Source organism: Hylobates moloch, unplaced genomic scaffold, assembly GCF_009828535.3.
Source record: "Hylobates moloch isolate HMO894 unplaced genomic scaffold, HMol_V3 SCAFFOLD_10, whole genome shotgun sequence".
NCBI classification, from domain to species: domain Eukaryota; kingdom Metazoa; phylum Chordata; class Mammalia; order Primates; family Hylobatidae; genus Hylobates; species Hylobates moloch.
Window position 1 is genome coordinate 108,984,732 of NW_026652285.1, and position 11,005 is coordinate 108,995,736.

Below are 11,005 nucleotides of genomic sequence, written 5' to 3' on the forward strand. Positions count from 1 at the left end.
CCGCCCTGTGAGCCTGGCCACGCCTCCCTCGATCCTCTCCCACTCCCCGCCCTGTGAGCCTGGCCACGCCTCCCTCCATCTTTTGACAGACTCTGCTTTGTGGTCTTTGGGCTCCAAGTTTCGTTTTTTCAGAAGAACCGCCCCAGCTGTATCTGGGGTGAACAAGATGTGCTTTCCTCCCTAGGACGGAGATTGTGTCCTGAACATGGAGTGGTAGCTCCAGGGCACTGCCCTGGAGTGAGACTCCTACCTCTGTGGGCAGAGATGCCAGACCGCCCCCAGCCACGACGTGCGATGCAAAGCTTTCTAGGATCCTTTGTGGCTCTTCTGCACAAATGGCTGTGGTATATGGCATCATACACCCCACTCCCTGCTCCTCTAAAGAGACGCAGCTTGGTCATTGCCCAGTGCTGTCTGCAAGGGAGATGGCTCCCTGGGGAGGTGGCCCAGGGTCAGGGTCTCCCTGGGAGGGTCAGGGTACCAGCTGGCTGCAGGGAGTAGGGGTGCTATGCGCCACGCCACCCTTTGAGAGGACTGAGAGGTTCCTGGGGGACAGGTGGAATAATAGTTCCCAGCTCTGCACTGGACCCTGAGTCCTCTGGGGTCTCTGCCACCTCCAGGCTCATGGGATGCAACATTGACAATTATGAGGGCCTCCGGCTGAGGGCCAGGGACTATAGCCAGCCCCTGGGCTGGGGCGCCACGCGGTCCTGCAGGCACGCAGGGTGGAAAGTCCCTGGCTGCACCTTTGAGGGCTCTGGAAAGTCCCTGAGAGGAGCCGGGTTTGGTCATGTGGGAGGGGCGGGCACTGCTCTGGAATAGCTTGGCTGTGGCCTTTGATTTTATTGATAAAACCTCTCACTGGCTGTAAATGTCACACATGGGGATGGAAATCAACCCCTCTCTGTACAGTTGGGAGCCAGCTCTGCAGACGCAGCTCTGCCCCTCAGAGCCACCTCTCTTTGCTCTCCGGTAGCTCGGAGTGTGCTTCTAGTTGGGGTCTTACTGTGAACACAGTACTGAGGCTAAGGGTGCTTTTCCTCCTTGATGGTCGGAACTTTATTGGAAAAGGCGAAAATCCTGCTTAGCTTTTGAATATGTTTGTCCTTTGCAATGATGCCTTTCTAGGAACTGAATGATTTTACGTATTTATTTTTATTTTTTTTGAGGCAGGGTCTCGCTCTCTTGTCCAGGCTAGAGTGCAGTGGCGCAACCTCGGCTCACTGCAACCTCCACCTCCCAGGTTCAAGCGATTTTTCTGCCTCAGCCTACAGGCGCCTGCCACCACACCCAGCTAATTTTTTGTATTTCTCGTAGAGATGGGGTTTTACCATGTTGGCCAGGCTGGTCTTGAACTCCTGACCTCAAGTGATCCGTCCACCTTGGCCTCCCAGAGTGCTGAGATTCCTGGCATAAGCCACTGCACCTGGCCAAATCGAATGATTTTAAAACTTTAGGTAAATGTTGATGGAGTGCTTGCCGAGTGCTAATAGCAGAGCTGAATTCCCCAGCGGGCCCCTGGAGCTACTCATTCTGGCAGCTGGGTGCGAGGGTGCGGGGAGACTTTCCAGAGAGGACACAGGCTGGCTGCACAAGCAGCGGAAAGGCCAGGAAAAGCCAAGTATGCTCGGCCTCGTGGACATTCTAGTGACATTCAGAGGGATGACGACTGTATTTGCGTCAAATGTTTAGGTTGAATTCTGGCTGAATAAATATTGATTTTTTTGAACTGTGTCCGCTGTGGGTGGGGAGAAGACTGAGACAGATGGTGCTGGTGTAGATGTATCTGCTGCAGGACAACCCTGGTCCCACTGGGGATTTCAAGTACCGAGTGCCAAGAGAAAGGTTTTGTTTGTTTGTTTGTTTGTTTGTTTGTTTTTTGAGACGGAGTCTCACTCTTGTCATCCACGCTGGAGTGCAGTGGTGCGATCTCGGCTCACTGCAAGCTCCACCTCCCAGGTTCACGCCATTTTCCTGCCTCAGCCTCCTGAGTAGCTGGGACTACAGGCGCCCCCCACCATGCCCGGCTAATTTTTTTGTATTTTTAGTAGAGACAGGGTTTCACCATGTTAGCCAAGATGGTCTCAATCTCCTGACCTTGTGATCCGCCCGCCTCGGCCTCCCAAAGTGCTGGGATTACAGGCGTCAGCCACCGCGCCTGGCCAAGAAAGGTTTTATTTTTGACATTTCGAGCATGCAGTGCATCTGCCCCACAGACCTACATGCTGCCCCGCAGCACCTGCCCGCTGCCCCACAGCATCAGCCAGCCTTCGCCAGCCTGCTTTCAGCCCTTCAACCCCCCACACGTATTTTTTTCTTTTCTGGCTTATTTTAAAGCAAATGAAGGTACCATATCATTTCACCTATGAGCATATTATTATCATTATTATTATTTTTAGAAATAAACTCTTGCTCTGTTGCCCAGGCTAGCGTGTAGTGGTGGGATCATAGCTCACTGCAGCCTCAAACTCCTGGGCTCAAGTGATCCTCCCACCTTGGCCTCCTAAAGTGCTGGGATTACAGGTGGGAACCCACTGTGCCCGTCCATTTTATTATGTTTTAAAGAACAGTTTTTTTATTTTTATTTTGTATTAATTTTTTTGAGACAGAGTCTCGCTCTGTGGCCCAGGCTGGAGTGCAGTGGCGCGATCTCGGCTGACTGCAAGCTCCACCTCCCAGGTTCATGCCATTCTTCTGCCTCAGCCTCCCGAGTAGCTGGGACTACAGGCGCCTGCCACCACACCCGGCTAATTTTTTTTTGTATTTTTAGTAGAGACGGGGTTTCACTGTGTTAGCCAGGATGGTCTCGATCTCCTGACCTCATGATCTGCCCGCCTCAGCCTCCCAGAGTGCTTGGATTACAAGGTGTGAGCCACCGCGCCCGGCCTAAAGAACAGTCTTTTTATTAAATCTAAGAACATTGACTATTTGTGCTTTCGTTTTTATGTTTCATAAGCTAGAATAGTTACTTCATAAAAGCCATAATAGTTGCTGAGGCTCCTCTTTGATTCAGCTTGATGGTGGCTTGTTACACACTAGTGTGGCCGAGGGCTGGGTCCCGTGCCGTCAGTGGGTAGCAGAGTGCAAGTTGCTGTCGGGTTCAGGGAGTTGGTTCCTTTAGCAGGCTCAGCTTGGACCAGTGCCGCTAGAGGTCTTGGAGGGCTGGGCCCATGTGCCCCGGGGCACCTCTAAGGAGTAGTTGCTGTGCCTATGTGAAGGTTTGGGAGGAACACTCCCCGGGGAGGTTGAATGGAAGCCAGCCCAAGTGCCTGTGCTGTCCAGAGCAGGGTCTCCCCTCTCAGGGGAAGTAGCATTAACCTTTCCTGAGTCACTTGGGGCTCCTGAGCTGTAGCCAGCTTTCCATGGAGCTGCTGACCCCCACTCTCCACCCCATGAAGGGCCCTGCAGCCAGGTCCTCTGCTGCCCTGGCCTCTCAGGAACCTTCCTCTCAGCACGTTGTCCTCCTCTCTCCGGGTTGTGCTCATCAGTACAGAATATGCTCTAGTCTCTCCTGTCTCAAAACTTAGTGTTGTGCTCAGTGAGCTAAGCCAGGCCCAAGAAGATAAATACTGCATGAATTCACTGACAGAGTCCCCGGAGTGGTCAAATTGAGAGCCAGTGGATGGTGCTGGGGGCTGGAGGAGGGGAATGGGGAGTTAGGGTTTAACAGGGACAGGGTTTCAGGTTTCTGCAATGGAAACCTGCCTCAGCCTCCTGAGTAGCTGGGACTACAGGTGGAGGTAGATGGTGGTGATAGTTAGATAACATCAGTGAAATGTACTTAATACCACAGACTGCACTTAAAAATGGCTAAGATGATACATTTTATGTTTATCATGATTCAAGAAGCTTAGCGTATTTTCAACTCCGTGTTCCTTTGACTTCCATTCCCTTTCTCTGTTGCCAGTCACAGCAGACTTCTCCCAAAAGACGTGTTTAACTCTGGCCAGGCACAGGGACTCATGCCTGTAATCCCAGTACTTTGGGAGGCTTAGGTGGGCAGATTGCTTGAGCTCAGGAGTTCAAGACCAGCCTGGGCAAGATGGTTCTACTGCTGGGCACAGTGGCACACACCTGTAATCCCAGCACTTTGGGAGGCCAATGCAGGAGGTCAGGAGATCAAGACCATCCTGGCTAACACGGTGAAACCGTGTCTACTAAAAATACAAAAAAATTAGCCAGTCGTGGTGGCAGGCGCCTGTAGTCCCAGCTACTTGGGAGGCTGAGGCAGGAGAATGGCATGAACCCAGGAGGTGGAGGTTGCAGTGAGCCGAGATCACGCCATTGCACTCCAGCCTGGGCGACAGATCAAGATTCCATAAAAAAAAAACACACAAGATGGCTCTACCAAAAATACAAAGAAATTTAGCTGGGTGTGGTGGTGCGTGCCTATATGCCCGTAGTCCCAGCTATGTGGGCGCTGAGGTGGAGGCTGCAGTGACCTATATTCTCACCCCCACACTCCAGCCTAGGTAACTGTATCAGTCCATTTTCATACAACTATGAAGAATACCCAAGACTGGGTAGTTTATAAAGAAAAAGAGGTTGAATGGACTCACAGTTCCACATGCCTGGGGAGGCCTCACAGTCATGGAAGAAGGCAAAGGAGGAGAAAGGCACGTCTCACATGGCGGCAGGCAAGAGAGCATGTGCAGGGGAACTGCCCTTTATCAAACCATCAGATCCCATGAGACTTACTCACTATCATGAGAACAGCACGGGAAAAACCCACCCCATGATTCAGTGACCTCTCATCGGGCCCCTCCCACAACACATGGGGATTATGAGAGCTGCAATTCAAGATGAGATTTGGGTGGGGACACAGTCAAACCATATCAGTGACAAAGTGAGACCCTGTTTCAAAAAAACAAAAAGCCTTGTTTAGTTTTGTTTCTGCACCTCACTGGCCCCTTATGGAGGCAGGTGGGACCTCCTGTGGCTTGGGCCAGAGGCCTGAGAGTCCTTCTTGACTTCTCTGTGTCCCTGTAAGCAGCACATTCAGTCTGCCAGCAGGTCCACGTGGCTCCCCAGACACATCCTGAATCCGGCCCTCTCTCCCGTTCCACTAGCACCTTTGTAGTGCCTGCCACCCCGTTCTTCCTCCTGTGGCTGCTGCGGCTTCGCAACCTTAGAGTCTGTGAGAAGCACAGCTGCCAGGAAGTCCTGGAAGGGTTCAGCCACATCCCGTCAACTTGCTGTCCCGACCCCTCACATTCGGGCAGAGCGCTCAAGACAGTCCGGGAAGCCCTGCCTGGGGCAGCAGTGGGCGGGAGAGGTGGCTGGATTCTGCATCCTACATTCTTGATTCTTCCTGGCCTGGGTGTGGCGAGGAGCTAGCACCGCCTTCTTTCCCTCTGTGTCCTTTTCCCTTGCCACCCTGGCCATCTGTGGATGTCCACAGTCCTCTGCCTCGCCTGAGGCTTAGCCTGCAGCACCAGCTCCTGCCTCCCTAGACTGCGTCTCTTGGCACCTTCCCTGGCCCTGCCTCCACTGCCTACCTTCCCTGGTGTTCTGGCACTGGTGGTCACTCTACCAGGTTGTCAGCTCCCGGAGGGCAGGGCCTCTGCCCAGCTCATGGGTGGCTCAGTGTGTGGGAACATGTGGGCTCCTGAGTGACCTTCCCGCGTGTCACTGGCCCTCGCATGTCTTCCTCGCAGCTTAGGCCCTTTCCAATGCGTGTGCTGTGCAGCTAGAACCAGCCTGCCCCAGGCCCAGCTCCTCGCACCTTGGCCTGGTGGGCTTGTGCCTCAGGCCTTTGCTGGCTTCCTGGTGCTGGAGGCAGAGGCCAGCCGCCCTCATGCTATCTCCCGTGCGTGTTCCCTGCCTCTTCATGACTCCCACCTGCAATGAGGATGGGGCCGGGACTGGCAAGACTCAGCCTGGACCACGTTGTGCTTGGTCATCAGAGCAAGAGCATGGCCTGCTTTCTCGGTTAGGAGCTGGTGTGTGTGGCAGGGACCCGCTGGTACAGAGCAGGGACTGTGCACTTGGCTGTTTCAGGGGGCAGATCGGGGAACCTGGTGGTGGCGAGGCACCCACACAGAGACCCCCATGGCAGAGCATCCCCTCAGCTCAGTGTGCAGTGAAGAGAGTGGAGACGAGGACACACCGATCTCCTCCTGCCCTCCCACCTGTGGGAGCCCTGAGAGCTACCTGCAGAGGGCGGCCCCGCGGACAGGCGGGGAGGATGGCACCCGGGACCAGCATGCGGACGCCAAGCCAGTGCTACATCGCCTGGTGTCCCCAGGTGAAGCTGTGGCTGCCCGAACGTCCCACGCAAGTTCTACTGACGCTTCCTCCTTTTGTTGCCAGAGCTGCCACGAAGGCCGCTGCCCGCTCATGCTGACCGAATGTCCTGCATGCAAAGGCCTGGTCCGCCTTGGTGAAAAGGAGCGCCACCTGGAGCACGAGTGCCCGGAGAGAAGCCTGAGCTGCCGGCATTGCCGGGCGCCCTGCTGCGGAGCGGACGTGAAGGTGCGTTGGGTGGAGCAGCAGCCTGTGTGGCTGCAGCCCTGCGGGGTGAGCTGGGGAGATCCGTGCGGGCCACTGGGGCCTTGTTGGCCCCTTTGCACTCGTTCCACCACCTTGTCCCTTTCCCTGGAGACACGTGGGTGGATGTTTCTTGGCAGAACTGGGAATGGGCGTAAAGTTAATGCCGAGGCCTTTCAAAAGCATTTTTGTAAGCTGGGCACGGTGGCTCATGCCTGTAATCCCAGCGCTTTGGGAGTCTGAGGCGGGCAGATCACGAGATCAGGAGTTTGAGACCAGCCTGGCTAACACAGCGAAACCCCGTCTCTACTAAAAATATAAAAACAAAATTTGCCAGGTGTGGTGGCAGGCGGCTGCAGTCTCAGCTACTCAGGAGGCTGAGGTGGGAGAATGGCATGAACCCAGGAGGCAGAGCTTGCAGTGAGCTGAGATTGCGCCACTGCACTCCAGCCTGGGCAACAGAGTGAGACTCTGTCTCAAAAAAAAAAAAAAAAAATTAGCCAGGCACGGTGGCACGTGCCTGTAATTCCAGCTACTCGGGAGGCTGAGGCAGGAGAATTGCTTGAACCCAGGAGGCAGAGGTTGCAGTGAGCCAAGACTGTGGCACTGCACACTAGTCTGGGCAGCAGAACAAGACTCCGTCTCAAAAAAAAAAAGCGTTTTTGTCTTAGAAAAGTCTAAACGCATCAGGTAGAGAGTGCAGTGGTAGGTTTGCATCTGTCCTTGCCAGGCCTGGGCTTTGCCCCCAAGACAGTTGCTCAAGTCTGACTTCATTTTACCCGAAGCGTTGGTGAGAACGCACTTCTGCGGTGCACAGAGCTACAGTCGCTAGCACCATGTCTGAGATGTAGCTGTGACTGTTCACACAGCCTGCAGCCTGTGTCTGCGTCCCTGTTGTCTGTCTTTGCCTTGGTGTATCTGAATCACGATCCACACAGGGTTCCTGCCTTTGGTGGAAACGTCTCTGGGTCTCTCTCTGCCTCTGGGGCCCATGGCATCTTTTTTCCTGGGCTCTTGTCCTTCAGGAGCGCCACTTCGCTGACCCGTCCCCACTTCCCTGTAAACTGTCAGATGGACGGGCCTGACCAGAGCACATCTGGGGCGCCAAACCCTCCGCAGCAGCATATCAGGGTCTGTCTTGGAGATGTCTCGCACGCGGCCAGCCCTGCCCATCCGCCAGACCCTCCCACCGGCCTCCCCTCCTGGCGGGAGCAGCATTTCCCCATCTTCACCGGGGCTGTTGTTTCACGTGGCTTCCAGATCTCCTCTGGTGGCTTGGGTCTCCCTTGCATTGCCCTGGGGCTGGCAGAACAAACAAAGCGTTAAGATCTCCGAGGCTCCTGGGTGGTACTGGCAGGATCCTGCCTGGGAGGAACGCCGTCCTGTGAGGCTCGAGGGTGACCACGTGCTCCTGCGTCCCCTCGGCGCTGCCCAGCCCGAGCACTCTGTGCCGCCCTCCACCCCTACTTGCCACCCGTGCCTGGCATTGGCGTCCACCCTCATGCTCCTGATTGCTTCTTTTGAAGGCGCACCACGAGGTCTGCCCCAAGTTCCCCTTGACTTGTGACGGCTGCGGCAAGAAGAAGATCCCCCGGGAGAAGGTGAGTGTCCTTCACTTCCTTGGAGGACCGCAGGGCGGGGCCCATGTGTTGGACATGAGGGTCCCAGGGGTGGGGGTGGGGCAGGTTATGACCCTTGTGCCCAAAGGAACAGCAGTGCAAAGCCCCCGTAATGTTGGGTCATGGATGCGTTCAGGGTGGCGGCCGCTCTCCTGAGTGGGCCGGGGGCCAGGTGGCCGAGTCCCAAGCCCTCTTCCCCATTGTCTAATGTCCACAGCTGCTTACTTTTCAGCAAGTCACTTCCCAGTTATCCTGAAAATGAAACATTAAAGTTCTCATCGCCCTCCATGTGCTGTATGAGAAATGTTGGTACTGACTTTGAAGCTGAGTGTTTGCAGCAAGCAGCCAGGGTGGAGACTGGGCGCCCTAGTCTGGTCTGCCGCCACAGCTGTGAAACGTTGGTGCCTCGCCTGGCAGAACTTCGTCCCTGGCGTCCTTAACTTCTTTCAGGAAAATGGCTTCTCGCCCAGTTGAGAGTTAACTGCTGCAGATGACACCTTTAGGAAAGGAAGCTGGGAAATAATATGCATGGAGACATTTTCCCAAACTGTCTCCCTTGTTGAAGGTGAGGGTAGCTCGTCCAGAGAGGCTGAAGCTCTGGAATGGGAGGTAGCACCTGCTCCGTGTGTCAGAGATCAGATGTGGAGGCCTTGCAGGTGGCAGTCCCCATCTGGGCAGCTACAGAAGGGGTCAGGCTGGCCGGGCCTGCCCACAAGCTCAGCCTGACAGGTGTGTGCCTGTCTTTCTGGTTTGCTTCTGTTTAAATACGGGTCACAGCCCAAGTCCTGAAATGGGTGGGGCCGGGGGACGGGACAGGGCTGTCTCCTCACCTCTTTCCACTTGTCTGTTAAATGTCCCGCGCTGTGAGCTTGGCCGAGTGCTGTCGGAAAGCGTCCTTTCCCTTCACCTGGAGACTGAAGCTCACGCTAGAAGCTTGATGGGGGGTTCGTCTTGTTGGAGCGCCATAGAGGTTGTGGCTGCTGCCATGCCCCCTTCAGAGGCCAGGACGCCTGCCTGGGGCCCATGTCTGCGAGGCTATGTCCCCTGCTGGTGGGGCCTGGAGGTGCCCCCGAGAGGTGCCCTCTGCGTGTGCGCCAGTCTGCGTCAGCCCTTGTCTGTCCTGAGGGGGTTGTACAGAGGAGTTCGGAGGTGATTCTTTCCTTGAGACTTGGTTTCCAGAGTGAAAGATGAAGACGGGCGCCCAGGCAGTGCAGTGGTATCTGGTGGGCTTTGTCCCCACCCATGACTGTGAACACGGGGCTTTCTCTGTGCATCTGTGCATGGCGCATTTTCATACATTCCCTCTTTTTTTTTTTTTTTTTGAGATGGAGTTTCGCTCTTGTTGCCCAGGCTGGAGTGCAATGGCATGATCTCGGCTCACTGCAACCTCTGCCTCCTGGGTTCAAGCGATTCTCCTGCCTCAGCTTCCCAAGTAGCTGGGATTACAGGTATACGCCACCACACCCAGCTAATTTTGTATTTTCAGTAGAGATGGGGTTTCTCCATGTCGGTCACGCTGGTTCTCGAACTCCCAACTTTAGGTGATCCACCTGCCTCAGCCTCCCAAAGTGCTGGGATTATAGGCGTGAGCCACCGCCCCAGCCCATTGTGTCTTTATTTTGATGTTCACAGGGCCTCATCTTCAGACTGAGGGGCCTTTCATGCTCTCCCAGAATGAATCTCTTGGGCCCCACCTACTTCCTCAGGGCAGTCCTGTCCAGGCGTGGAGCTCCGGCCCTTCAGTGCGGGCCGACATATAGGGGCTCCGTCTATGTGCAGGGTTTCCTGGGGCTGTCTGTGCCCCCAGACCTGTTCCAGAGGAAAATGCTGAGAGTGTGCTCAGGTGTTTCTGATGTGTGTGGCGTGCTCGGGATTTTCTCTTATCTCTTTTTCTTTTCTTTTTTTTTTTTTTTTTTTGAGATGGGGTCTCACTCTGTCACCCCAGGCTGGAGTACAGTGGTGAGATCTCGGTTCACTGCAAGCTCCGCCTCCCGGGTTCACGCCATTCTCCTACCTCAGCCTCCCGAGTAGCTGGGACTACAGGCGCCCGCCATCACACCCGGGTAATTTTGTTTTTGTATTTTTAGTAGAGACAGGGTTTCACCGTGTTGGCCAGGATGGTCTCGATCTCCTGACCTCGTGATCCGCCTGCCTCAGCTCCCAAAGTGCTGGGATTACAGGCATGAACCACTGTGTCTGGCCCTTTTTTTTTTTTTTTTTTTGAGACAGAGTCTTGCCCTGTCGCCAGGCTGGAAGTGCTGCAGTGGCGCAATCTCAGCTCATTGCAACCTCCTTCTCCTGGGTTCAAACAATTCTCTGCCTCAGCCTCCTGAGTATCTGGGATTACCAGCACCTGCCACTATGCCTAGCTAATTTTTGTATTTTTAGTAGAGACAGGGTTTCACCATCTTGGCCAGGCTGGTCTTGAACTCCTGACCTCGTGATCCACCCATCTTGGCTTCCCAAAGTGCTGGGATTACAGGCGTGAGCCACTGTGCCTGGCCTCCCTTATCTTTTTTTAATGTTGTAAATCTTGGTTCCTAACACTGGTAACATATTTGCTTTATGTTATATATAAAGTAGGTTTAAAATTAAAAATACCTGCTGAGCGTGGTGGCTCACGCCTGTAATCCCAGCATTTTGGGAGGCTGAGGCGGGAGGATCACTTGAGGCCAGTTCGAGACCAGCCTGGCCAATGTGGTGAAACTCCGTCTCTACTGAAAATACAAAAATTAGCTGGGCATGGTGGTGCACACCTGTAGTCCCAGCTCCTTGAGAGGCGGAGGTGCAAAAATTGCTTGAACCCAGGAGGTGGAGGTTGCAGTGAGCTGAGATCGCACCACTGCACTCCAGCCTGGGTGACAGAGTGAGAGCCTGTCTTAAAAAAAAAAAAAAAA

General features: G+C 54.6%; 1 protein-coding gene across 6 annotated transcripts in view; it reads left to right on the forward strand.

The window, feature by feature from the left end:
- The window catches only part of TRAF2 (TNF receptor associated factor 2), a 58,347-nt gene that overhangs the window by 30,986 nt on the left and 16,356 nt on the right, over positions 1–11,005 (forward strand). For all 6 annotated transcript variants that reach the window (XM_058445335.1, XM_032165694.2, XM_032165693.2 and 3 more), the window contains 2 exons: positions 6,313–6,474; positions 8,016–8,090. In XM_058445335.1, the coding sequence (XP_058301318.1) occupies positions 6,313–6,474; positions 8,016–8,090 (237 nt within the window). The remainder of the gene's footprint in view (positions 1–6,312; positions 6,475–8,015; positions 8,091–11,005) is intronic.